The sequence below is a fragment of the Terrapene carolina genome, unplaced genomic scaffold (assembly GCF_002925995.2).
Source record: "Terrapene carolina triunguis isolate 2854851 unplaced genomic scaffold, T_m_triunguis-2.0 Scaffold212, whole genome shotgun sequence".
Classification (NCBI taxonomy): Eukaryota; Metazoa; Chordata; order Testudines; family Emydidae; genus Terrapene; species Terrapene triunguis.
The window spans coordinates 9,133,413-9,161,212 of NW_020664563.1; the positions used below are offsets into that span (position 1 = coordinate 9,133,413).

Sequence of the window (27,800 nt, forward strand, 5' to 3'; positions counted from 1 at the left end):
AAACTGGGACAAAGCCCCCCGCCGGGCAACGATGGAGCCGGAGCCCCCTGACCAGAGGTGCCCGCCTCCCCGCGGCGAACACCCCTTAACACAACCCGAGTGGCGCCTCAGCTAGGCTGTCTCCCTGGAAACGTCGCGCCTTTGACAGCCCCGCCCACTCCGTTCCCACTCGCAGCGCGCACGGCGATAAAATGGCCGCCGAGCGCCTATACCAGCTGCGCAGTGGGACCTTCTAGGACGCTCTGGATCCCGCGAACTCTATGCATCTTCCTGCGGGGAGTGAGAAGGGGCGTGGTTTATGCGGCTCTGGTCGCTAAGGGGCGTGGTCCCGGCTCCTGCTCCGAAGCTGAAGCCTGGGATCGTTACTAGGGGGCGTGGCGGACGGGGGCTCCGGAAAGTTCCAGAGGGGCGGGGCGGGAACAGCCGCCGCTGCGGCTGTGTCAGTGTCAGGCGGTCCCTCCCCCCAGATCGGGTGCAGTACGGAAGGGGCGCCGCGGCACAGCATCCCTGACATGGCGTCTGCGCGGGAGGAGGTGAGGGGCGCCTGGGGACGGGGGGCTGGCAGGGAGTGGGTCTTGGGGGAGGGTCTTGTAGGGCGGGGGCAAAGTGCACAGAGGGGCTGGCAGAGGGCACAGAGCCCGGGGGGGGAGTTGCAGGGAATGTGGGGCCACAGCCCAGTGGAGGGCTGGTAGGGGCAGGTCTTGCGCCTGCCTTCGGGCCAGCTGGTTGGGCTCTGTTACCCCTTGCTGGAAGCATGTCCCCCTGTGCCCCAGCATGCCCTGCCCCTGCTCCAGGTGCGCGGGTAGCTTCTTGCGCCCAGCCGGGCGCGCACACGCGAGTTCTGGGAGGGCCACACGCCATAGTTCTCTCCTGCGAGCACAATATGGTAAATGAGTGGCCCCCTCCCTGCCCTGTGAGCTGCTGGCCACTCAGCCCTGCTGGCCCTCCAGCCTGAATTGGTGGCCCTGCAGCCTGCCTGGCTGAGCTACTTCCTGTGTGATTAGGTGTTACCATGTGCTCCCTGAGCTGCCGTTTTAAATGGAAGGGTTTGGGTCTGGGTCTGGCCCTGTCCCCACGGGAGTCAGTGTTCTTCCCACCTTCCCCAGGGCCGGCTCTAGGCACTAGCAAAACAAGCTGGTGCTTGGGGCGGCACATTTTTAGGGGCGGCATGGCCGCCGCCAGAATGCCGCCCCTAAAAATGTGCCCCAGCCGCCCTAGCTCACCTCCGCTGCTGCTGCCAGGGTGCGCGAAACAGCTGATTCGCGCACCGCTACTTGCCCTCCCTCCCAGGCTCTCAAACCTGGGAGGGAGGGGGAGATCCCGAGTGGCCGCAGCACGGGTGCCGCTTCTCCCCCTCCCTCCCTCCTCGGCTTGAGAGCCTGGGGGGAGGAGGCAGGGCTGGGGATTTGGGGAAGGGGCGGAGTTGAGGCGGGGCCGGGGGTGGGGTAATTAAAAAACGGGGGTGGGGGAGGGCGGCCAAAATTGTTTTTGCTTTGGGCGGCAAAAATCCTAGAGCCAGCCCTGCCCATCCCCTTACTGCCCCTGCAGCTGCTAGTCCTTCCCTGCTGCAGCTACTCAGGCTGCCTGCTCCATCACGGGGGGAGGAGAAGAAAGTACCTCTGGCTGCAACTGCTCCCAGTGCCTGCCCTTCTTCCCTGCCTGTCCGTGGGAGACCCACAGAGATCAGCTAGGAGCTCTGCCTCCAAGGGGAGTGCTTTGGAAAGGATGGCTCTCCTCTCCCACAGAGGAAATAGAGGAGAAGCTCCCTGAATCTGCTCCAGCCAGGGTACACATTAGCTTGTTCCAGCTGCCTGTGGTCCACATGGTACATAACCAGTTGGGGATAGCTGGGGTACACTGTGATTCCAGCCACTCCTTCATGGCACCTGCACTGGGGTGTGAAGAAGGAAGCATAGGACTGGCTATGCTGACTCTACACCAGGGGTTGGCAAACTTTTTGCCCTGAGAGCCACATCCGGGTATGGAAATTGTATAGCAGGCTACAGCTAGGGGTGCAGTCTCGGGGGTGGTGCTGTGGATGAGGGGTTGGGGGTACAGGAGGGGGCTTTGGGCTGGGACTGAGGGGTTCAGAGGGCGGGAGGGGGATCAGGGCTGGGGCAGGAGGTTGGGGGGCAGGGGGGGACAGGGATGCAGGCTCTGGACAGCGCTTACCTCAAGCAGCTCCCAGAAGCAGCAGCATGTTCTCCCTCCGGCTCCTACATGGTGGGGCAGCCAGGTGGCTCTGCGCTGCCCTGTCCACAGGTACCACCCCTGAAGCTCCTATTGGCTGCAGTTCCCAGCCACTTGGAGCTGCATGAGTGGCACTTGGGACGGGGGCAGTGTGCGGAACCCCTTGGCTGCCCCTACGCATAGGAGCCGGAGGAGGGACATGCCACTGCTTCTGGGAGCTGAATGGAGCAGGGCAAGCCTCCGACCCTGCTCCCCGGCTGGAGCTCGAGGGCCGGATTAAAACATCTGGTGGGCCGGATGTGGCCCCCGGGCCGTGGTTTGCCCACCCCTGCTCTACACGCATTAAGGTAAGTCCAATACCTTAGAACCTTTCAAAGCTAGAAACTGGAACTGTGTGCTATTAGAAGGGGGAAATTTTCAGCTTTTTCCCGTGGAGGACACAGTGGAATGTAATGGTTGTAACTGCTCTGAAGACAAAAGGCATTGTATTAGTGCTTTACTAAGTTGTATTAACCCATTGCCTTTTAACCCTCCTCCTGTCCAGCTTCCCATAGATACTTAGCAGCTCAGCACCTCCATGGGAAGGGTCCTCACCCCATCCTCCTCTCCTCTGAGTGCTGCAAAAAGAATGGAGGAACAAAAGGTGTAATTACTTATCTGTAATTCAGTTTCTGTGACAGTATTGTCCTGCACACGTCTCACTTCTGGCCTCTGCTTCCTGGCATCAAACAAGTGGAATTCCCTACTCTAAAGATGTTTTTTCTAGGCCCATGGGATAGTTGTAGCAGGTAGGAATGTGGGGTCTTGTGCTAGTATGGAGCTTAACCATTGCACTTAAACCTTTCCATTCAGTTCCTGACTTGGGGTCTGTCTACACAGGGAAACTTACTGGCATAACTATACTGGTCCAGTTATACTTACCCTGTTGATGGTCCAAAACTGAATGATGGGATGGGATGGGGGTGACTCTAGGAGGTAAGAATACTACTGGGCTCCCCTACTTTGGAAGGAGGATCTGCCAGACAGAGAACAAAGCAGGATTCCTCCCTAGAGGCAGAATCCAAGCAATAGTTCTTTGTAAATGTATGGAGCGAAGAGTAAGCAGGAAAGGCTGTTTTGCATAAGTCTACAACAGAAATGTCCTTGAAGCAACCAGTAGCCCTGCTTTTCTTTGTCTCAGACAGAATGAACCTGGAGATTGTTAAGTTTTAGGCCAGCCAGGCCATGCCTACCTGAAATGCAGTCAGCCATTTAGACATGGTGCTCCTAATGATGAGGTTGTGTAAGGAATTGATATCAAAACAATGTCCAGTGGCTTAGCTATGGTCAGTATCTTTTTGCTGCACAGACACTTCTTGAAGACACCGAATGGTCTTCCCCTTTCCACCCAGTTGAGCAGGCGTGGGCAAGACTGAACAATATGCTAAGAAGATGAAGACAGAAAGCACATAGTTTTGGGTTTGAACTCAAAACACCTTGAGCTGAAGGTTGGTGTGATGCCTTCTGCATGTGCCCAAAATAAAGGACCAGACTATGGCACCAACATTCTTTAAGGCCCAGCATCCTTTTGGATAGGGTGGAAGTGATTTAATCAGGATTTAAATCACTAGTCAGGAAGACTTGAGACTCGATTGAATTATGGATTTCTACATAAAAGTGCATTCGTGATGGTTGTTATAAACTTAATACATATTCTTCACAACTCAGAGATAGATATAGGTTTCATTTTTAGAAGGTACACACTATACATTTTTAAAGTGATGTTCCTTTCATCATCTTCAGCGCAGCTTCCTCCTGAGAAGGAACACTTCTCATGATGTTGTTTCATCTGGGCAACCAGGCCTTGCATTTCTTTGTTGCACTGTTTGCATTTTTGCACGCATGCCTGTCCTACCCACAAGTAGAGGAACTTCATTAAAATATTCCCAAACTGGGTCTCTTTTACAACCTGCTGCCATTATAGGTTTACCCTTCCAGTGAGAGAATGATATGGTAGATCTCAAATCAATGAAGGCTACGCTCCGAAAGACCTCAAGACTTCTGGAATATGCTGCTCAAACAGTTTCACTTTTGATTCTACTGTCTGTCCCTCCCTGCTCACATTTATCTCCAGACTTCTTCTCCTTGTCCAGATCTATTCAGCCCCCAACAATCTATTCATTGAACGTTTTGAAACTTTGCACTTTTAGAGAGGTAAGGGATTGACTCTGTGTACACAAATTTGCAGAGGGACAATAGGCTTCACGTCTGTTATTTCTCACCTCTATATATTATTATTTATTTTAAAACATTTTTGCTGTTAGCAAGCAAGTTATCTCTGGAGACACATCCACAGTTTGAGAACTGCAAAACTAAGCATCTCTGATGGTATCTTCTAGACTTAGCACTGAGTCCCATTGGGTAGATAGAAAGTTTAACCTAAATAATCTATACAGAAGCCCCTGGAACCCCATAAGATCGGGACCCTAATCCATGAACTATTGGAACTCATTTACAAAACATTTTCTTAAACATTACATGAATATATTGTCTCATACTATAGAATTAATAATCCCTCTTTAGATGGATTTTTTTATTTAAATTGGATTTTTTTTATAAGATGCTTTTTGAGGAAAAAACCTAGTTGTGTGTTGTTGTTTTTTTAAATCATGGATTTTTATCCACCCTGCTTTTGGAACTGCTGGGCCTGTAGTGGCCCAAAGGCTATGGGATCACCAAAATAAAAAGGGCTGAACATAATCTGACTAGAAGGCAAAGAAGTAACTGGAGCAGTCATAGCCAGGATGTGCTGAAGAGCCAGAGCTACGTAAGTGTGACTAGGGATCCTTTTTTAGGGCTGTCAAGCAATTAAAAATTAATCATGCGATTAATCACACTGTTAAACAATAGAATACCATTTATTTAAATATTTTGATCTTTTCTACATTTTCAAATATATTGATTTCAGTTACAACACAAAATACAAAGTGCATAGTGCTCACTTTGATTACAAATATTTGTGCTATTAAACAAGAAATAGTATTTTTCAGTTCACCTAATACAAGTACTGTAGTGCAATCTCTATCATGAAAGTTGAACTTACAAATGTAGAATTATGTACAAAAAATAACTGCATTAAAAACAAACAATGTAAAACTTTAGAGCCTACAAGTCCACTCAGCCAATCGCTCAGACAAACATTTGTTTACATTTGCAGGAGATAATGCTGCCCACTTCTTGTTTAAAATGTCACCTGAAAGTGAGAACAGACATTCGCATGGCACTGTTGTAGCCAGTGTTGCAAGATATTTACGTGCCAGATGCGGTAAAGTTTCATATGTCCTTCCATCTTCAACTACCATTCCAGAGGACATGCATCCATGCTGATGATGGGTTCTGCTCGATAATGATCCAAAGCAGTGCAGACCGACGTATGTTCACTTTCATCATCTGAGTCCGATGCCACCAGCAGAAGGCTGATTTTCTTTTTTGATGGTTTGGGTGCTGTAATTCCCGCATCGGAGTGTTGCTCTTTTAAGACATCTAAAAGCATGCTCCACATGCTGTCCTGATCAGATTTTGGAAGGCACATCAGATTCTTAAACGTTGGGTTGAGTGCTGTAGCTATCTTTAGAAAGCTCACATTGGTACCTTCTTTGCATTTTGTCAAATCTGCAGTGAAAGTGTTCTTAAAACGCACAACATGTGCTGGGTCATCATCTGAGACTGCTATAACATGAAATACGTGGCAAAATGCAGGTGAAACAGAGCAGAAGACATACTATTCTCCCCCAAGAAGTTCAATCAAATTTTAATTAACACATGTTTTTGTTTTGTTTTTTAAACTAGCATCAGCATGGAAGCATGTCCTCTGGAATGGTGGTCAAAGCATGAAAGGGCATACGAATGTTTAGCATATCTGACACGTAAATTTTACCTTGCAATGCCGGCTACAAAAGTGCCATGCGAACGCCTGTTCTCACTTTCAGGTGACATTGTAAATAAGAAGCTGGCAGCATTATCTCCTGTAAATGTAAACAAATTTGTTTCTTTTAGCGATTGGCTGAACAAGAAGTAGGACTGAGTGGACTTGTAGGTGCTAAAGTTTTACATTGTTTTGTTTTTGAGTGCAGTTATAGAACAACAACAAAAATCTACATTTTTAAGGTGCACTTTCATGATAAAGAGATTGCACTACGGTACTTGTATGAGGTGAATTAACAAATACTATTTTTTGTTTCATTTTTACAGTGCAAATATTTGTAATAAATATAATATAAAGTGAGCACAGTACACTTTGTATTCTGTGTTGCAATAGAAATCAATATATTTGAAAATGTAGAAAACATCCAAAATATTTAATAAATTTCAATTGGTATTTTATTAAGTGTGATAAACTGTGATTAATCACGATTAATTTTTTTGAGTTATCCACGATTAATTGACAGCCCTAGTTTTTTGTTTTTGTTTTTTAATTAGTTAGTTGAGATGTCAGGTTTCAAAGCTAAAATCTAAGACAATAGATTTGCTAATTTGATAAATGTTAATCAATATTGGAATGGAATTTAATTAGGATAACCCCTTCTTTATTGAGTCTGGGGAATGCTAGCTTACTAACTTCAATGCCATGTTCTTTTCAGGGTTTTTTATCTTGAATGCTACTCTTCAGATCAGGATACTTAAGCTATGTCTACACTGCTCACCTTCCAACGGCGTGGCTGTGCTGCCACAGCCACCCCATTGTAAAGTACGCAGCGTAGCCATTCTTTGTCGCCAGGAGAGAGCTCTCCTGACAACAAAATAAAACCACCCCTCCCGCTGACGAAGCGCCGTCCACAGCGGCGCTTTTTGTTGTGACAAAAGTTTTAATGACGAAAGTGCAGTGTAGACATAGCCTTAAACTTCTTGACTAGTTAAGAATAACTATTCCTGAAGAACCACGTAGGTTTGTAATCTACAGTGTTATTGAGTTTGGATATAGAATATTCTAGGCATGTACTGAATACAACATACTGTCTTGCAAGTAGTTGATATAGAACAGCATTGAGGCCAAGCACTTATACTACTGAACAACAGGTATCACTAAGATTTCTTATTACACTTCCCACTAGGCATCGTCAGTTCTTTAGTATCTCTAGTGCATTTATTGCACTTTAATTTTCCAAAAGGGATACCCTTGTCTTAAGGCGCTCTTATGAATATGGTTCCTGTTCTTTCCAATGTTTGGTTTGAATTGGACAAGTTTAAAACATCAAAAGGAATTGCTAAAAGTTATTGAGGTTCTGTTAGGCCAATATGCTTGGACTTACAAAGGAGAAACATACATCTAGTATTGCTTAGTTAAAATCCAAAATATGGTTATTTGAGGTCTCACTAGAAAGTGTAGACTCAACAGGAGAACTTTCAGTTACTTACATTAAAAACAAAGCAAAACTATCTCTGGAGTGAGTCTCACCACTTCTCAGTTTTGTTAACTGGGATAGGGGAGTCTCTTCATGGGGTTAGTCCAAGCGTCAGTAGCGCTTCTGAATTTTGCAGCTTCTTTTGTGAATTCAGCAAAACTGTGGGGTCCCACATGGTGACCTCAGTCTATATATGCTGTTTCAGGGTTCATTGGAGGCCGGGCAGGGCTTATGCACATGCAATTCTTATTTTTGTTGTCCATTTGCCAGATAGACTCTTGTATTTCAGTTTCTCTGCTGTTGCCATTGATATCCAGTAGATGGCATCAGTGTATAACATTTCTTTGATACTTTACTTTTCTTAGGCCTGGTCTACACTAACACCCCAATTCGATCTAAGGTACGCAACTTCAGCTACGTGAATAACGTAGCTGAAGTCGACATACCTTAGTTCGAATTTACCGCGGTCCACACGCGGCAGGCAGGCTCCCCCGTCGACTCCGCGGTACTCCTCTCGCTGAGGTGGAGTACCGCAGTCGACGGCGAGCACTTCCTGGTTCGAATTATCGCGTCCAGACCAGACGCGATAAATCGAACCCGGAAGTTCGATTGCCAGCCGTCGAACTACCGCGGTAGTGTAGACATACCCTTAATGGAGGCTTTTTTCATTCATTTCAAGTTCTATATTTCAGTAATTTTCTGTATTATCCAGACTGTTTGGAATTTCCCCTTTAAGCAATGTATTTTAATATTTCAAGGCTATATACAGGTGCTTATATTTCAGTATTTTTTTTCTTCTTGTGCCATACAATTCATACCCCTTCTATAGTGTCACTATCACTTAGAGAAACAAAATTCCATATAATTTCTGTCACTCACTGCTGGAGTGCATGGTGTTACGTCTCTTTCCACATCTGGCACCCTCTGCTGACAGCTGCTGTAATGGTCAGTCTCTTTCTGTGACTTGGTCCTCCAGCCAGGTCATGATTTAGTCCACTCCTTCCAGGGAAACAAAGTCCAACAGAAAACAGTCTAATGCCCTCACAAAAGGATCATCTACCCCACTCTGGGTCCCATGGTTTTCACACTCTTCTCTCTGGGCTTTCCACTGTTTCTCTCTTTCTCAGGGGTCTCTCCCTTAGAATCCCCATAAAAAATCCCATATTAAAAAATATACAAATTAAAACCACTTTCTGCCCTCTTTGGGTTTGACCTCTCATCCCTGCTGCTCTGTTCCTCAACTGAGTACCTTCCTGGGCTCTCCCCTGGTAGTCCAAATCCTGTCCTTTTATCAGAGCTTACCACTGGAGTCTGCTGCACTCCCAGAGCCTGCTAGTTAGTCCCTCTCCTGGCCTCTTGTCCGACTTCCCCACATAGGAAAGGATTCCAGGGCACATGCTCTCTCGGCTTTCCCCTCATAACCTCTATACTCCCAGAGTTCTTCACTTTATACAAACAACTCCTTTCTGCTCTCAACTTCCTGCCTTTATAATTGCTCCTCCCCAGCTGGGCTTCATCCTCAGTTAAGCCTAGCCCACTCTCCAGGTGGAGGCTGGTATATAAGTTGACTTCTCAGGCCCACGTTAACTCTTTCAAAGCCTGTAAGGGGTACACACCCCATCACGGTTTCTCTAAATTTAGTGGACACAGTCCATACATTCTTTGATTATATTTAATACCTTTCATTTCACATCTTTCAGGGCTTACGCTAGGAAAAGAAACATCATACAGAGAGTGAGTGCCTTTGAGTCATAAAGCAGACAAATATACAACTTTTAATTTGGGGTGAAGGCTAGTTGGTTTGGATTTCTTGGCATAACAGGCAGTTTGTCACAATTGATCTTTGGTTTGTACTGGGGTCGACTAACAAGTTATTTATAGTCAGCTTACCTCCTATATAGTTTCTATACTCATCAATGGTTCTTGATTAACAGATAGGAGGAGATGATAGAGCACTTTGAACAGGACATGAGTTATTCTTGTCTCTCTCTCCTTAGCTCGACCAAAAGAGGTAGGAGTCACTGCTTTGAGTAGCTGGAAGACTCCTTTCCAAGGGAATGTGTATTTCAGCTTAATTGATGGTCCTCGGGCAAATGTCCCATATATTGGATGGGTATATTGATTTCTATTGTCTTTAGCTTTAAGTGGAAGCTAAAATTTTGGAATATGCTTTGGGGTGATTAGTTGCAATCTTAGTTGTCATGGAGAAAAACTACTTGTCTGCATTTTAAGATCTGATCCTTCAGAACCTACCAGTAATAGAACAGTTGCTGTGTGTCCAACTGGAAAAAGCTGTCAGTTTTCCCCCTTCTATTGGCACAAAGTTCCAGTTTCTACCTTGGAAAGGTTGTATGGTATTGGACTACTATGTTGCTGGTCCAAGACTGAATACTGTCTGTCTGTCTTGTATCTTAAAGTAGTGTAACTTTTGCAGGGGAATTTAACATCTGAGAAGTGGTTAGAACTGAGGAAAGACTTCTCCAGTAGGTTGATTTTTAAGGCTGCTGTTTGAAAGTGCTCAGGTGGTTAAATGAAAGTGTCCTAAGAAACATTTAGTGGGCAGAGTGCAGGTGAGATGGCCAGAAATGCAGGATAAATAGTTACCGTATGTTTCTGAAATTTATCATGGGGATATCACTATCATCTCTCTGTGTGTATTCATTTTTTTTCTTTAATAAATTAAGTAGTTAAATAAGGTAAAAATCTTAAATGAAACAAACTGTGCCACAAGAATCTCTCTGGATAGAAATTCCATGGTTAGTAGGACTATACTACTGACCACCTGACCAGGATGGTGACTGTGAAATGCTAAGGAAGGTTGAAGATGCTACACAAGCAGAAAGCTCAATAACAGTGGGTGATTTCAGCTATCCTCATTTGACTGGGTAAATATCATTTCAGGGAGTGATGCAGAGATAACATTTCTAGGCACCATAAATGACTGCCTAGAGGAGCAGCTACTCCTGGAACCCACAGGGAGAGAGACAATTCTAGATTTAGTCCTAAGTGAAGCACAGGATCTGGTCCAAGAGGTAATTATAGTTAAAGCAGTTGGTAATAGTGACCATAATGTAATTACATTTAACATCCTTGTTTGGGGGAGGGGGGGGTAATACCAAAACTACCACCATAGTAACGTTTAACTTCTAAAAGGGAAACTACACAAAAATGAGAACTCTTGTTAGATGGAAATTAAAAGGTGCTGTCACAAGAGATAAATGCCTGCAAGCAGCAAGGGGACTATTTTTAAAAACACCATAAAAGACGCTCATCCTAAATGTATACCCCAAATCAGAGAAAACAATAAAAGGACCAAAAGAATTGCCACCAAAAAGGCATCCTTTAAAATTTGGAAGTCAAAACCTACTGAGGATAATAGGAAGGAGCACAAACTCTGGCAGGTTAAATATAATAAGGGAGGCCAAGAAAGAGTTTGAAAAGCAACTTGTTAAAGACACAAAAACTAACAGTAAGAATTTTTTTATGCACGTCGGAGGAAGGAAGCCTGCCAAATAGGCAGTGGGGACACGAAATGACAAAGGTGCTAAAGTCATTATTTGCATGGGTCTTCACTGCAGAGGATGTGGGGGAGATACCCACATCAAAGCTATTCTTTTTGGGTGACAAATGTGGAGTAGTGTCCCACATTGATGTGCCAATGGAAAAGGTTTTAGAACAAATTGATAAATTCAGCAGTAACAAGTCACCAGGACCGGGTGGTATTCTCCCGAGAGTTCTGAAGGAGATCAAATATGAAATTGCAGAACTACTAACAGTCATCTGTAACCTACCATTCACACAAGCCTCTGTACCACATGACTGGAAGGTAGCTAATGTAACTCCAATTTTTAAAAAAGGCTCCAGAGGTGATCCTGGCAATTACAGGCCAGTCAGCCTAACTTCAGTACTGGGCAAATTGGTAGACACTAAAGAACAGAATTATCAGTCACATAGATGAATGCGATTTGTTGGGCAAGAGTCAACATGGCTTTTGTAAAAGGAAGTCATGACTTCATCAGTCTATTAGAATTCTTTGAGGGTGTCAAGAAAGCGTGTGTGGACAAGGGTGATTAATCAATATACTGGGATTTTCAGAAAGCCTTTGACAAGGTCCCTCACCAAAGACTTAAGTAAAGTAAGTAGTCATGGAATAAGAGGTCCCCTCATTGATCAGTAACTGGTTAAAAGACAGGAAACAAAGCATACTAATAAACGGTCACTTTTCATAATGAAGAGAGATTAACAGCATGGTCCCCTAAAGATCTGTTCTGGAACCTGTGCTGTTCAACATATTCGTTAATGATATGGAAAATGGAGTGAACAATGAAATGGCAAAGTTTGCAAATGATACAAAATTATTCAAGATAGTAAAGTCCAAAGCTGATTGCAAAGAATTATAGGCAGGGCCGGCTCCAGGCACCAGCCTGGCAAGCAGGTGCTTGGGGCGGCCGCTCCGGAGAGGGGTGGCAGGTCCAGCTATTCGACGGCAATTCAGCAGACGGTCCCTCACTCCCGCTCGGAGCGAAGGACCTTCCACCGAATTGCTGCCACAGATCGCGATTTTTTGGGGGGTTTTTTTGGGCTGCTTGGGGCGGCCAAAACCCTGGAGCTGGCCCTGATTACAGGGGAATCTCACAAAACTGAGTGACTAGGCAACAAAATGGCAGATGAACTGTACATACAAAATTATGGGGTCTAAATTGGCTGTTACTACTCAAGAAAGAGATCTTGGAGTCATTGTGGATATTTCTCTGAAAACTTCAGCTCAATGCCCAGCAGCGGTTAAAAATGCTAACAGGATGTCAGGAACTATTAACTGATAGAAAATATCATTATGCCACTATATAAACCACTATATAAACCCATGGTGCACTCATATCTTGAATACTGTGTCCAGTTCAGAACGGGAGAAGGACAACAAAAATGATCAAGGATATGGAACATCTTCCATACAATGACAGACTAAGAGGATTAGGGCTCTTCAGCTTAAAAAAGAGATGATTAAGCGGGGATATGATAGAGATCTATAAAATCATGAATGATGTGGAAAAGTGAATAGAGGAGTATTATTTACTCTTTCACCCAATACAAAAACCAGGGATCACCCAATGAAATTAATAGGCAGCCTGTTTAATACAAACAAGAGGAAATACTTCTTCATGTAACAAACAACCTGTGGAACTGGTTGCCATGGATTTTGTGATGGCCAACAGTATAACTGGGTTAAAAAAATAATTAGATAAGTTCATGGAGGATAGCTCCATCTATTACAAGATGGTCAGGGATGTAATCCCATGCTTGGGGGGGGGGGGGGGGGACCCTAAACGAGAAGACATGGGTGGGTCTCTCCAAATTGCCCTATCCTGTACACTCTGGTATTGGCCACTGTCAGAGACCGGATATTAGGCTTGATGAACCATTGGTCTGATCCAGTGTGGGAGCTCATATTTTCTTCTTATTTATTATTTGTATCATAGCACCTAGGAGTCCAAGTCCTGGACCAGGATCCCGTTATGCTAGTACAAACACAGAAGAAAAAGTCTCTGCCTCAATGAGTAAAAACAACTTAAAACATCTGGAGTTTTTAGAGAGGAAAATGCAAGCTAAACGTTGGGAGAAATGTGCAGACTGTTGAATAGGGAAGTGGCAATATTCTTGTTGCTTTGCAATATTTAATATTAGACTGGGCAAAGCACTATAGCACAAAGCACAATGTAGCAGTCCTACATTGGCCCCAGGGTGTGGGGTTGGGATGGACAAGACCTGTTCAGTCATATAGTCCATCTCCAGTTTCTGTGGCTGAGATGAGTGAATGGGCTCAGCAGTAAACCTCAGATAAAGAGGCATGTGTTTAATTTACATATATGATCTTCTGTTCTTAAACCCAGCTAGAGAAAGATTTGGAAGAGGTGAAAGAGCTCCTGAAAAAAGCCACAAGAAAAAGAACTCATGATGTCTTGATGGCAGAAAAGTACAAGCTAGAGATGGAAATCAAGAACCAGCCACCACCCAAGCTAAAAGAAGACACTACAGAGGAAGAGAAACCACCAGCTGGGGGATACACAGTGAAAATCAACAGTTATGGTAGGATTGCTCTTCCACCCCCCACTTCCTGCAGAGCTGTGTGTGACCGGAGTCTCAGGGGAGCCACACTGAGGTTACTTAATTAGGGCAAACTGCAGAATGGGGCAGACAATCCCCAAAGCTGGTGGTCATTCCAATACTTGGATCCACCAAGCTAGCCACAAAACAGCTTCTATAATACCTTACTGGTTACCTAGAAGCCAAAACACAGTTCCCTTAAAGCAACCCAGCCTTGGGCTTTCACCCAGACTGCCAAGTCAAATATGAAAGTTCTACCAATCCCAAAGGATTGGACACATTACCTCTCAGGTTAATGAATATTTCAGATCTTACCCAAATACATGCTTACAGCCAATTCTTATTAACTAAACTAAAATTTATTGAAAAAGAAAAGAGAGTATTGGTTAAAAGATCATTATACATACAGACATGAGTACAGTTCTGAGATCAGTGTCATAGTAGAGATAGTGAGCTTTCAGTGTTGCAAAGAGTTCTTGGATAAGGCTTGAAGCAGTGATGGCATAAACTGCTAACTGGTTAAGTCTCTGGTTGCTCCCAAATCATTGGAAGGTCCTCAGTCCCTTGGTTAGAATGATCCCATTAGTATAAGTCCATAGTCCAGAGATCAGAGCAGGAAAGAGGCAAAATGGAGATGTTTCCAGGGCCTTTGGTAGTTTCTGCCATGTGGAGGAAAAGCCATTGTTTCAAACAAAGCCCTCTGCACAGTTTGTGGAAAAATACAGGTAACAAGATGAAATTTAGGGTCATGATTTAGTCACATGCCCTTGCATGCTTTGCTGAGTTACAGCAGAGGCCATTACCCATACTCTAGTTAGAACGTTCATATGAAAGTCCATCAGGTGAGGATAGGGTTGCAAGGCATCTGGTTTTCAACCAGAACGCCTGGTCAAAATGGGACCTGGCAACTCCGGTCAGCACAGCTGACAGGGCCACTAAAAGTCCAGTTGGCTGCAGCGGCCAGCGCCGTGCAGCTCCTGGAAACTGCTGGCATGTCCCTCCGACTCCTTGGCACAGGCACTGCCCTGAGCGCTGGCTCCGCAGCTCCCATTGGAGCTCCCAGAGCCCCCTGCCCCAGCCCTGAGCCGCTTCTAGCACCCAAACTCCCTCCCAGAGCCTGCACCCCAACCCTCTGCCCCAGCCCAGAGCCCCCTCTCATACTCTGAACCCCTCATTTCTGGCCCACACTCCCAGCCCAGAGCCTGTATCCCCTCCCAAAACCCAACCCCTGCCCTAGCCTGGTGAAAATGAGCAAGGGGGGGGAGAGAAGGGGAGGGAGTGAGCAAGGGCGGGGCAGGGGGGCAGGACAAGAATTTTCTGTTTTCTGCAATAAGAAAGTTGGCAACCCTAGGTGTGGATAGGCTTCTTCCATGGTCCATTGTGAGTTAAGTGTTCCTTGATGGGCCATTCAACTTGAATAGTCCCTTCACAATGTGCTGGCTAAATACCTTATGGGTAGTACCCAGAAGCAAACACATTTGAAATACAGGTATAGAGCCAATATTCATAACTTTAGATATAAAAATGATGCATGCATACAAATAGGATAATCATATTAAGCAAATCATAACTTTTCCATAGACCCCTTACATGACATACTTTGTACAAGATTTGTTGCAATTATATAACAGTGGTAGCAACAATGATTCACATGGTCATATTTTAATCATATAACATCACACTAAGATCAATGATGTAAATGGGACAGAGCATTAGTGCCAGCTGGTGGTTAACTGGTTAACTCAGTTTGTCACTTGTACTCACCTTGTGTGTGTGTGTGTGTGTGTGTGTGTGTGTGTGTGTGTGTGTGTGTGTTTAAATTACAGGGATGATAATTGTCCAACATGGGCATTGTGTTTTAAAGGTGAGAGGGGTTAAGGGATCCCAAGAGCTTTGGCTCCAAAGCAAAAATAAGCCTCCATCCCTGCTTTATCTGAGGAGGAGCCCCTTTCCTGGCACCAGCAGGAAATCCGGCAGGCTAGGTAGCCCAGTAGCTGCCACTGTGGGGCATTGAGAGCCTCTTCAGGTTTAATTGCAGTGGGTGGGGAGGGTGGCAGGTTTAAGCAGTCCCAAATCTTCCAGCATTAATGGGGAGGGGATTACTGGTCCCTGTCCTGCACACCCCTAACCCCTCCCAATACTTGGCAGATATGAGGGAAAGAGCAGGTGCTCTTCAGTTTCAATCCAAGCAAAAGGTGCAGGGAGTGTCCAACATGCTGATCTGTGGAGATAGTGCCCACAGTCCAGTACCCTGCCCCAATTGAATAGACTACTGGGTGAAAGTGGGCATCAAAGGAGGAGGCCAGGAGAGATGCAGCCAAACCTGTCACTCAGCTCTGATCCTGCCCACCCCTTTCCGCTGTCAGGCAGAGGTGCCTTGCTTCTCCCTGCTGTGGTAGAGTTGCTCTTTGATGCACTATGGGGACCAGGGGAGCAGAGCCCCAAAGGGCATGCCTGGCCTCCCCTCTTCCATTCCACCCTTCTTTGAGCAGCTAATGGCTTCCCTCTGCCCTCTGAAGGCAGTTTCAGTATTGTATGGCCTATAGTGGAAGGCATGCTCTCTTTTTGGGTAGCTATGGTTGTTTCAGAGGAACACCACTCATGAGCAGGCAGAGGAAGGCTGGAAGAAACCTATCTGATTTTCTCTCTTTCAGGTTGGGATCAGTCGGATAAGTTTGTGAAGATTTACATCACTTTAAATGGAGTGCAGCAGCTTCCAGCTGAGAATGTGCAGGTCCACTTTACAGAGAGGTGAGTCCAGACTGTTGCTATGCTGTACCAGGAAGAGCATATTGGAAGAGCTGTACCTGAGATTCAGAGGCCTGTTGTATTGAGTCCCCTTCTGGGTTAAAATCTTAAATTGTCCATCAATCATAGAATCATAGGATATCAGGGTTGGACTAGATGACCTCCTGAGGTCCCTTCCAACCCCCTGCTCAAAGCAGGACCTAATCCCAACTAAATCATCCCAGCCAGGGCTTTGTTAAGCCTGACCTTAAAAACCTCTAAGGAAGGAGATTCCACCACCTCCCTAGGTAACCCATTCCAGTGCTTCACCACCCTTCTAGTGAAAAAGTTTTTCCTAATATCCAACCTAGACCTCCCCCACTGCAACTTGAGACCATTGCTCCTTGTTCTTTCATCTGTCACCACTGAGAACGGTCTAGATCCATCCTCTCCGGAACCCCCTTTTAGGTAGGTGAAAGCAGCTATCAAATCCCCCCTCATTCTTCTCTTCTGCAGACTAAACAATCCCAGTTCCCTCAGCCTCTCCTCATAACTCATGTGCTCCAGCCCCCTAGTCATTTTTGTTGCCCTCCGCTGGACTCTTTCCAATTTTTCCACATCCTTCTTATAGTGCGGGGCAAAAAACTGGACACAGTACTCCAGGTGAGGCCTCACCAATGTCAAATAGAGGGGAACAATCACATCCCTCGATCTGCTGGCAATGCCCCTACTTATACAGCCCAAAATGCCGTTAGCCTTCTTGGCAACAAGGGCACACTTTTGACTCATATCCAGCTTCTCATCCACTGTAACCCCTAGGTCCTTTTCTGCAGAACTGCTACCTAGCCACTCGGTCCCTAGTCTGTAGCAGTGCATGGGATTCTTCCGTCCTAAGTGCAGGACTCTGCACTTGTCCTTGTTGAACCTCATCAGGTTTCTTTTGGCCCAATCCTCTAATTTGTCTAGGTCCCTCTGTATCCTATCCCTACCCTTCAGCGTATCTACCACTCTTCCAGTTTAGTGTCATCTGCAGACTTGCTGAGAGTGCAGTCCACGCCATCCTCCAGATCATTAATGAAGATATTGAACAAAACCGGCCCCAGGACCGACCCTTGGGGCACTCCGCTTGAAACCGGCTGCCAACTAGACATGGAGCTGTTGATCACTACCCGTTGAGCCCGACACTCTAGCCCGCTTTTTATCCACCTTCTAGTCCATTCATCCAGCCCATACTACTTTAACTTGCTGGCAAGAATACTGTGGGAGACCGTATCAAAAGCTTTGCTAAAGTCAAGGAATAACATATCCACTGCTTTCCCCTCATCCACAGAGCCAGTTATCTCATCATAGAAGGCAATTAGGTTAGTCAGGCATGACTTGCCCTTGGTGAATCCATGCTGACTGTTCCTGATCACTTTCCTCTCCTCTAAGTGCTTCAGAATTGATTCCTTGAGGACCTGCTCCATGATTTTTCCAGGGACTGAGGTGAGGCTGACTGGCCTGTAGTTCCCCGGATCCTCCTTCTTCCCTTTTTTAAAGATGGGCACTACATTAGCCTTTTTCCAGTCATCCGGGACCTCCCCTGATCGCCATGAGTTTTTAAAGATGATGGCCAATGGCTCCGCAATCACATCCGCCAATTCCTTTAGCACCCTCGGATGCAGCGCATCCGGCCCCATGGATTTGTGCTCATCCAGTTTTTCTAAATAGTCCCGAACCACTTCTTTCTCCACGGAGGGCTGGTCACCTCCTCCCCGTAGTGTGCTGCCCAGTCCAGCAGTCTGGGAGCTGACCTTGTTTGTGAAGACAGAGGCAAAAAAAGCATTGAGTACATTAGCTTTTTCCACATCCTCTGTCACTAGGTTGCCTCCCTCATTCAGTAAGGGGCCCACACTTTCCTTGACTTTCGTCTTGTTGTTAACATACCTGAAGAAACCCTTCTTGTTACTCTTAACATCTCTTGCTAGCTGCAACTCCAAGTGCGATTTGGCCTTCCTGATTTTACTCTTGCATGCCTGAGCAATATTTTTATACTCCTCCCTGGTCATTTGTCCAATCTCCCACTTCTTGTAAGCTTCTTTTTTGCGTTTAAGATCAGCAAGGATTTCACTATTAAGCCAAGCTGGTCGCCTGCCATATTTACTATTCTTTCTACACATCGGAATGGTTTGTTCCTGCAACCGCAATAAGGATTCTTTAAAATACAGCCAGTTCTCCTGGACCCCTTTGCCCTTCATGTTATTCTCCCAGGGGATCCTGCCCATCAGTTCCCTGAGGGAGTCAAAGTCTGCTTTTCTGAAGTCCAGGGTCCGTATTCTGCTGCTCTCCTTTCTTCCTTGTGTCAGGATCCTGAACTCGACCATCTCATGGTCACTGCCTCCCAGGTTCCCATCCACTTTTGCTTCCCCTACTAATTCTTCCCTGTTTGTGAGCAGCAGGTCAAGAAAAGCTCTGCCCCTACTTGGTTCCTCCAGCACTTGCACCAGGAAATTGTCCCCTACACTTTCCAAAAACTTCCTGGATTGTCTGTGCACCGCTGTATTGCTCTCCCAGCAGATATCAGGGTGATTAAAGTCTCCCATGAGAACCAGAGCCTGCGATCTAGTAACTTCTGCTAGTTGCCGGAAGAAAGCCTAGTCCACCTCATCCCCCTGGTCTGGTGGTCTATAGCAGACTCCCACCACGACATCACCCTTGTTACTCACACCTCTAAACTTAATCCAGAGACTCTCAGGTTTTTCTGCAGTTTCATACCGGAGCTCTGAGCAGTCATACTCCTCTCTTACATACAATGCAACTCCTCCACCTTTTCTGCCCTGCCTGTCCTTCCTGAACAGTTTATATCCATCCATGACAGTACTCCAGTCATGTGAGTTATCCCACCAAGTCTCTGTTATTCCAATCGCATCATAGTTCCCTGACTGTGCCAGGACTTCCAGTTCTCCCTGCTTGTTTCCCAGGCTTCTTGCATTTGTGTATAGGCACTTAAGATAACTCGCTGATTGTCCCGCTTTCTCAGTCTGAGACAGGAGTCCTCCCCTCTTGCACTCTCCTGCTCGTGCTTCCTCCCAGTATCCCATTTCCCCACTTACCTCAGGGCTTTGGTCTCCTTCCCCCGGTGAACCTAGTTTAAAGCCCTCCTCACTAGGTTAGCCAGCCTGCTTGCGAAGATGTTCTTCCCTCTCTTCGTTAGGTGGAGCCCGTCTCTGCCTAGCACTCCTCCTTCTTGGAACACCATCCCATGGTCAAAGAATCCAAAGCCTTCTCTCCGACACCACCTGCGTAGCCATTCGTTGACTTCCACAATTCGATGTTCTCTGCCCAGGCCTTTTCCCTGCACAGGGAGGATGGACGAGAACACCACTTGCGCCTCATACTCCTTTATCCTTCTTCACAGAGCCACGTAGTCTGCAGTGATCCGCTCAAGGTCATTCTTGGCAGTATCATTGGTGCCCAGGTGGAGAAGCAGGAAGGGGTAGCGATCCGAGGGCTTGATGAGTCTCGGCAGTCTCTCCGTCACATCGTGAATCCTAGCTCCTGGCAAGCAGCAGACCTCTCGGTTTTCTCGGTCGTGGCGGCAGATAGATGACTCAGTCCCCCTGAGGAGGGAGTCCCCGAGCACTACCACCCTCCTCCTTCTCTTGGGAGCGGTGGTCGTGGAACCCCCATTCCCAGGACAGTGCATCTCATGCCTTCCAATCGGTGGAGTCTCCTTCTGCTCCCTTCTCTCAGATGTATCATCTACTCCACTCTCCGCATTAGTAACTGTGGAGAGAACATGAAAACGGTTACTCACCTGTATCTCCATTGCTGGTACATGGACGCTCCTCTTTCTTCTTCTGGAGGTCACATACTGCCAATTTTCTTCACCATCCCTCAGTCCCCTCTGCGCAACCAGAGGATCAATTCAGTATTCAGAGGATCAATACTTTGGCACATGCATATGTAGCTGTATTCAGAGGATCTCAAAGCATTTTACTAATGCTAATTAAGCCATAAAACACTGTTGTAAGGGATGTGTCATTAGCCCCATTTTATGAGTGACAAAACTGAAACACTGAGAAGTTAAGTGATTTGCCCAAGGTCCCACAGCAAGTCTGTGGTAGAGCCATAAAAAGAAATCTGAGCAGGACTTCTGACTTGTAGTTCCTTGTAACCTTTAGACAATAGCCCTTTCAAGGAATCTTCCAATATTGCAACAAGTAGGGAATTAGAAAGTCCTGGACAAACAACAAAAGTTCGTGGGTCCAGTTTCCCAAGGAGTGGGACTGTATCCCTCTCTTGTTAAGGGTCAGTTTGCATATCGTATATGATAGGGAAGTAAAGTGTGTGCATTCGTTACACACCTCCTTTCTTTCTCCATTCTAGGTCATTTGATCTGCTAGTGAAGAATCTGAATGGGAAGAATTACTCCATGACATTCAATAACCTTCTGAAACCCATCTCTGTGGAAGGCAGCTCAAGGAAGGTCTGTGTATCTTATCTTTGTAGGTACTTATATAGACCCCCTCACCATCTGAGTCATCTTAGCCCGATTCAGTAGAATCCTCCAATTTAGCCTTATAGGATTGTTCTAACCTCAAACCTTCTCTCTTGCTCTCTTCAGCCTCTAAAGGGAAATTGTAATGATGACTTTCACGTATTCTGTGGCTGCAAAATCAACTCCTTGCTGCAGAATTGTGTGCCAGAATCCATGCTTTTATTTTAAAACATCAAGGGACTGATTTTCATAGGTATAGAGGTTCCTAAAGATGCAGACAGATGCTTAGTGAGATTTTCAAAAGCGCCTAAACACCTTTGACGGTCTGGGCCCTAACTTCCACTGAAATCAATAGAAGTTAAGCACCCAACCTGCTTAGGTGCTTTTGAAAATCCTATTAAGTGTCTCTGCATCTTTAGGCTCCTAAATATCCCCGTATCTAGCCCTTATGGTTGCAAAGAAAATTTTTCCAAACATGAAGAGAGGGCTTGTTTACACAAAGGGCTTGTCTAGTTCGTGGCAAGCCAGAGTGTGAATTTACCCCATGCTCGCTTGCTATGCACTACCTGTCCATATGGACCCTGCTGAGGTGCACTAAGAGTTTGTTTAGTGTGCTTTGATATCTCCTGAACAAACTCTTAATGTGACGCAGCAGGGTCCAAATGGACACCTAGTGCGCTGCAGGTTAGTGCGGAGTGGATTCACGCCCCAGCTTTCCTTGCCACAAACAAAATATTTAGGTAGACAAGCCCAGAAAGTAAATAGATGCCTGAATCTGTACACAGCCTGAAACAAGAGCTGAGCTATCCCATTTATCTCAGTGGGATGTTGGCTTTGAAGTTGAATGATCGAAAATGTCATTAAGATAATCAACGCTGGAATAGTTAACTTCCAGCTAATGTGCCTATCTGTAAACCCAAATTACCTCCCATTCCTATGTGCCAAAAGCCACATATGCCCCATACTCAACTGCCAACATTTACAGCTTCCCTCAATGACATATATAGGGTGACCAGATAGCAAGTGTGAAAAATCGGGACAGGGGCTGGGAGGTAATAGACACCCATATAAGACAACCCCCCAAATATCGAGACTGTCCCTTTAAAATCAGGACACCTGGTCAGCCTAAACCTATAGATTCTCAATCTATTTACCATTGTGGGCCGTATCCAATACTACCTCTATGGCCCTAAGGATGTCACATGGTCGCAGATCTGTGCTGATTGGGCCCCAAGCGGCCCGCAGGTTGAGAACACTCCTAGACATATATAACTTAAAAATGTGGGTTGTGGTCCACAATTCTGTAGGGCAGTGTAAAATAAATTGAATTTAACATCAGCTTAAATAATGAGGGGATACTCTAGAGATATTCATTTTTCATATTATATTGAATTAAAAAACAGTGAGGTTTTTATTGATCTGAAGCAGAATGCAGGGGTCTGATTACAGAATTTAGGTCAAAGTTACAGCTGAGTACACAGGATCTTGCTTGTAATTCACTGGGGTGCTGCACTGAGGCTTGGTGATGTCTTCAGACTAGGTTTTTATCCCTGGAGATATGGGTTCAAATAGAGTTACCCCTGATTTAAATGTTATCGTTACTGGACTCTTAGGCCATTTATCCTCATCACAAAATACTGGAATAGCAGAGGGAGTTGCAGATCAGATTAGAAGTGGGTTGTGGGTCTGAAGTGGAAAAGCAGAGGCTGTTGAGAGTCTAGACTGAGGTGCATTGTGTGCCTCTGTAGGTTTTTTTTGAGTCCTTAAGCCAAAATCCACAGACTCTTGAAAATATAAGCTGAGTCCTTGTGTTTGAGTAAAAAGTGCAGAGGTGGACTGGCTGGAGTCATAAGCTGGGATGCTGTGCTATTAGCACAGACCACAGCAGATAACTTCTTCTAATTCCAGGTGGTGCTAAGTAATGCTAGAGGTTAGGTGGGTGGTGTGCCTGAGTTTCAGGGATCAAAAAGTTTGTATCTGATCATTGATTCTGAGACAGTCCTTAGAAAAGCTCATACTAATCCTTTCCCCCAGTTTTCCACTGGGGTGTAATATTTATGAACCACCACAGAAAGAAACTAGGCATAGGATCTTTAACATTGATTGGTCTCTAGTCCCTCTGACCAGGTAAAAAGGCCGTTGACCAGACAGACCACAATGTTTTCAGGATCTCAAGTATTGTGGGCCAGTCTGCTCCTGCAGTGGGGGGGTGTTTTGGAATTCATAGAGTATTTTCCATCTCCCTTTAAAAGGAACACAGTCATGTCTAAGAGCAGTTAGTATTAGAGTGTTCAAAACAAAGTAACCCTTAGTGCCCCAGAGCCAAATACTTGATATTGATTTAAAAATATGTCCCATATAAGAAAAAACTAGCCCAGACAGCAACTCTCTGAGAAAGTTATGAGCATCCAGCAATAGAATAATACCAGAAGCTGTTCTGCTACTTTAATTATTGTGGATGCAATGAGTATCTCCTACAATAAGTATCCTTAATTCACATCTTACCGTCAGATTTTTTTTTTTCCTTTGCCTCCCTTTACAGATCAAGACGGATATGATCCTTATATTATGTAGGAAGAAACGGGAGGAAAAATGGGATTGCCTGACTCAGGTGGAAAAAGAGAGCAAGGAGAAAGAGTGAGTGTCCCTCCCTTCACTCCACCCCTAACAAAATTGCATTAGTCACCAAAGAAAGCAGATGTGTACTGTGACTTTAACATCTCTAATCTACAAAATGAGAATTGTTGGTCCAAGGGCCTAGTATTTAAGCTGTTTTACAGCCTGAGAATTATTTCATAGCTGTTTCCCTGATCTTAGTAATCAACTGATCTGGGGATTCCTTTGGCACTAAAGATTAGTGCACTGGGAAGGAATTTGCACTGAGTTGCTAAAATCCTTCTACCTTCTACTGCTTGAATGCTTCAGGTGGGATACACCTGGTACATCCTTAAATGGTTTTAATAGATATTGGCGAATGGTGCAGCACAGGAAGTTTAGAGAACTGTGGGGAAGACCAGCAATGAGAGGCTTAAAGTTAACTGTTCATCAAGCCACATGTTCCTATCTTGGAGGCTGTATTCCTGAGTAGGAGCTGCTCTAATTGGGACTAAATGCTCTTAGAGGCTTTTTCCCTGCAGGTGGTAATGGAGTGTTTTCCACATCTCTGTTGATGGCCTGAGGCTCTTTATGTCCCTCCTTTGTAGCTTGGCCCTGCAGTCTTTTAAGGAGGAATAAAATAGGAGCCTGTCAGCATTGCCAGAAAATCCTCTGAGGGCTCACGGGTAGAGATTGGGCTAGCTGAAAAGTTTGAATTCTGATCAAAACTACCTTCTTTCTGCATCCATATCTCATAATTCATTAGCAGTTTGTTGCTTCCTTCTGGTGCATGCAGTACAAGGGACTGGGTACTGGTCATTGAACCTATGTCTCCTGCTATGCAGTATTTTACCACTAAGCCAGCCCTACAAAGGTCTGCACTGACTCCCTATTCAAGGTGTTAGTCACAATCTATAAATCCCTTAAAGTTGCAGGACCCAGCCACTTTGTAGATCAGCTGGGACAATCTTGCTGTCACACTCTAGGGCAGCAGTTCTCAACAGGTGGTCCACGAACCCTTTCGGGGGACCATGGGGCCCTGTGGCTAAAACCCAGAGCCCCAGCACCTCTAGAGGGCTGAAGCAGGGAGCTTCAGGGTTAGCGCCCCAAGCCCCGGCGCTCCCCATGGAGCAGAAGCCCTGAGCCCATTAGCAGAGTTGGAGGGACATGGAGATGTCCCCCCCCCCGCCCCGTTGCTACAGTGCAAGAACAGGGCAGTCCCAGGACAGCTCCATGCACTCCCCTCCACTCGCCACCCACTGGTCAGGTTGGAGGCAGGAAACCAAAGCCAGGCAGTGCAGGACAGCTGCTGCTCTCTGGCTGGTGCCATGGAGCATGCAGCTGCGGCATTCCCTTGTCTCCTGCTGGTGCAGGGGAGCCCTCCCAGTACACAGCCCCTAGCTACCCCCCTCCCTGCACCCTGAGCTATCCCCCTGCCCGCACACAGCCCCTAGCTACCCCTCTCCCTGCACCCTGAGCTGTTTTCAAACTTTTTGAGCTGAGCCCCCTACTTTTGAGTTATAATTTTTGGTTGCGCCCACTCTCCTGCCAACCCAGACAGGCGGGTGACCTGCTGAGGTGAGTCAGGGGATGAAGGTGGCAATCCCTCCCCGGACCTCCCTGTGCAGAGGTGGCTCCAGCCCCACTGGCCGCTGCCCACCCAAAATAGAAGTCAAACTACAGTTTAACGTTGTAGTTATGTTCCTGAAAAATGCGATTTTAAGTGAAACAATGTTAAGCAAATCCAGTTTCCCCATAAGAATAATGTAAATGGGGGGGGGGGGGGGTTAGGTTCCAGGGAAAAATTTTCACCAGACAAAAAACATATATATAAAAAAAATACATACACACAGTAAAAGTTTTAAACAAACAATTTAATACTGTACATAGCAATGATGATTGTGAAGCTTGGTTGAGGTGGAGGAGTCAGAGGGTAGGATATTTCCCAGGGAATGCCTTACTGCTAAATGATGAACTAGCATTCGGCTGAGCCCTCAAGGGTTACCACATTGTTGTTAATGTAGCCTCACACTCTACAAGGTAGCAGGAATGGAGGGAGGGGAGACAGCATGGCAGAGAGAGAGAGACACCCTGTGTGTGGGAGAGAGAGAGATGTGCATTGCCCCTTTAAGTACGCTGACACCACTCTCAGGAAGTTGAGACAGTAGCTGCGGCCAGTATCTGTGTCCTTACCCCTGCTCTATATGGAGAAGGGGTAAGCGGGGGAGGGACACCCTGACATTAGCCCCCCTCTTTCTCCCCCCCCACCCCGCACAGCAAGCAGGAGGCTCCGGGGGCAGCTCCAAGGCAGAGGGCAGGAGCAGCACATGGCAGTGGGGGGAGGGACAGCTGAACTGCCAGCAATTGATAGCCTGCTGAGCAGCTGCGGCACAGGGAACTTAGGGGAGCAGGTAGCTGATAAGGGGGCTGCCGGTCCGCCCTGGTTCCAAGCCCCCACCAGCTAGCTGCAACAGGCTGCTCTTTCTGCAAGCAGTGGACAAAGCAGGCGGGTGCGAAACGTTATAAGAGAGCATTGCACAACTTTAAACGAGCATGTTCCATAATTGATCAGCAACATAACAATGAAACAACGTTGACTGGGATGACTTTAAGTGAGGAGTTACTGTACACCTATGCCCGAGCTTCCCCCCTCGTCCAGAGCCTCCCCCCTCCCTCGCTGAGCACTGGAGTTTTTATAGCATGTTGTAGGGGGCCTCAGAAAGAAAAAAGGTTGAGAACTCCTGCTCTAGGGGTCCACTTTTGGAGACTGGCTCTCAGCATAGAGTCCTGTAACTGGGGAACCTGCTTCCCCTGCTGGTCTAACATAGCTTGGTTCAGCCCTTTGCTTTTTAGTTAGCCCTTCAGCTGATTAGTACTGTAGCCAAGGAGTTTCAAAGGCAAGATGAGGGGAGAAGCTATGGGTCAGGTTTCCCTATGCTAGCCAGTAAGGGCAATGTATGTGCTTACGGTTTATATTTGTGGTGATATGCAGGTGGTAACATTGGGTACCAAATAAATCAAAATAGGTGCCATTTTATCCTTTGGCTTCTTTAGCAGTGAAAAACTCAGTGAAACATGTCTTAAGGGACCAGTCCATCGGTGGTTTAACAGATGTGATCTAGTATAGGCGGGTGATACTTTAGGATTGTCACCTTGGTAGGAGGCTGATTAAGTAGTAAGCTCTTGCACTGATTTCATGGTAACAGCAGAGACTGATTTTTGTTACTTCCTGGATCCAGTGCTATATTTAGTTACCATCTCCATGAACTTAGTAACACCCTTTCACAAAACCCAAGGCAAAATTCTACATAATACCAATTTTTTGCATAAGAATCGTTAAAGCATTTAAAGTTTGGCAGAGAATTGTTACAAATGACTGAGGCTCCTAGGCATTATGATAATACAGTGATAAGCTTGTTTCATGCATATCCACCTGTCTTACAGGAAAGCCTCCTATGACACCTCAGACCCTGGTGAGGGGCTGATGAACCTTCTGAAAAAGATGTATGCAGAGGGAGATGATGAAATGAAAAGAACCATTAACAAGGCCTGGGTTGAAAGCCGAGAGAAACAAGGCAAAAGGGATATGCCGTTAGATATTTGAAACTACTCCAAAGGCTGCCTTGACATGGACCTTCCATATGGGACTTTTGCTGTGCTGCAGAGATCAGTTCTACAAGTGCATTGTTTACACAATCTTCTTCCAAGCAAAGACACTTACCTGTTTTCCGTTTCAGGTTGGAGAAAATATTTAAATAAAATACACTTATAAACATTTCTTTCCGTCAAGTGGTTTCCTCCTCTTCCCTGATGAGTAGGAAGTATGTCTCTTCCCTCTAAAAGCTTTTTATTGTTCTGCTCATCTGAAACATCTGTGAAACTGATAATTATGCAAACATTGTAAAAAGAAGAAAAATCCTAAGCTATTGTGTGTTAGTCAACATGTCACTTAGCTGCCTTTGGCTATTTGGTTCCTAGCCTTAATGTATTAACCCAGCTCAAGCGACTTTCTATATGCAGGAAGCAGGAGAAACTGTCAAACAAACCTCAAAAGGACAGACGTCTAAATTGCTGAAGACAGCTTCATTATAGGAGTGAAATCTGCATCTTCAACTCTAGTTACTAGCTCACTGAGCTGAAAAGTAGCTCTTACCTGCCGTTCTTTACAAAAGGGCAATGGCAAGAATCCTGTAGAAAGCATGCTGAGCAGATACCTGTTGCTAGTCAAGAGACTTGCTTAAGTGCACCTAGGAGAAGCTGAATGTGACAGGCTTACCCAGCATCTGCCTGCAGCAGGCAATCCACCAATTTTTCCAACCACCTCC

General features: G+C 45.8%; 1 protein-coding gene across 2 annotated transcripts; it reads left to right on the forward strand.

The window, feature by feature from the left end:
- The first annotated feature begins 431 nt into the window (after window positions 1-431).
- LOC113407537 (calcyclin-binding protein-like) lies at window positions 432-27,253 on the forward strand. Of its 2 annotated transcripts, XM_026656154.1 has the most exons (7): window positions 463-533; window positions 2,745-2,833; window positions 13,460-13,655; window positions 16,328-16,424; window positions 20,769-20,868; window positions 23,423-23,517; window positions 26,920-27,253. In XM_026656154.1, the coding sequence occupies exons 2-7, from the start codon at window positions 2,768-2,770 to the stop codon at window positions 27,077-27,079; spliced, it is 714 nt and encodes a 237-aa protein (XP_026511939.1). In that variant the 5' UTR covers window positions 463-533; window positions 2,745-2,767; the 3' UTR covers window positions 27,080-27,253. The 2 variants fall into 2 exon arrangements, with proteins under 2 accessions (XP_026511940.1, XP_026511939.1); XM_026656155.1 differs by lacking the exon at window positions 2,745-2,833 and having other exon boundaries at window positions 432-533.
- The last annotated feature ends 547 nt before the right edge of the window (window positions 27,254-27,800 follow it).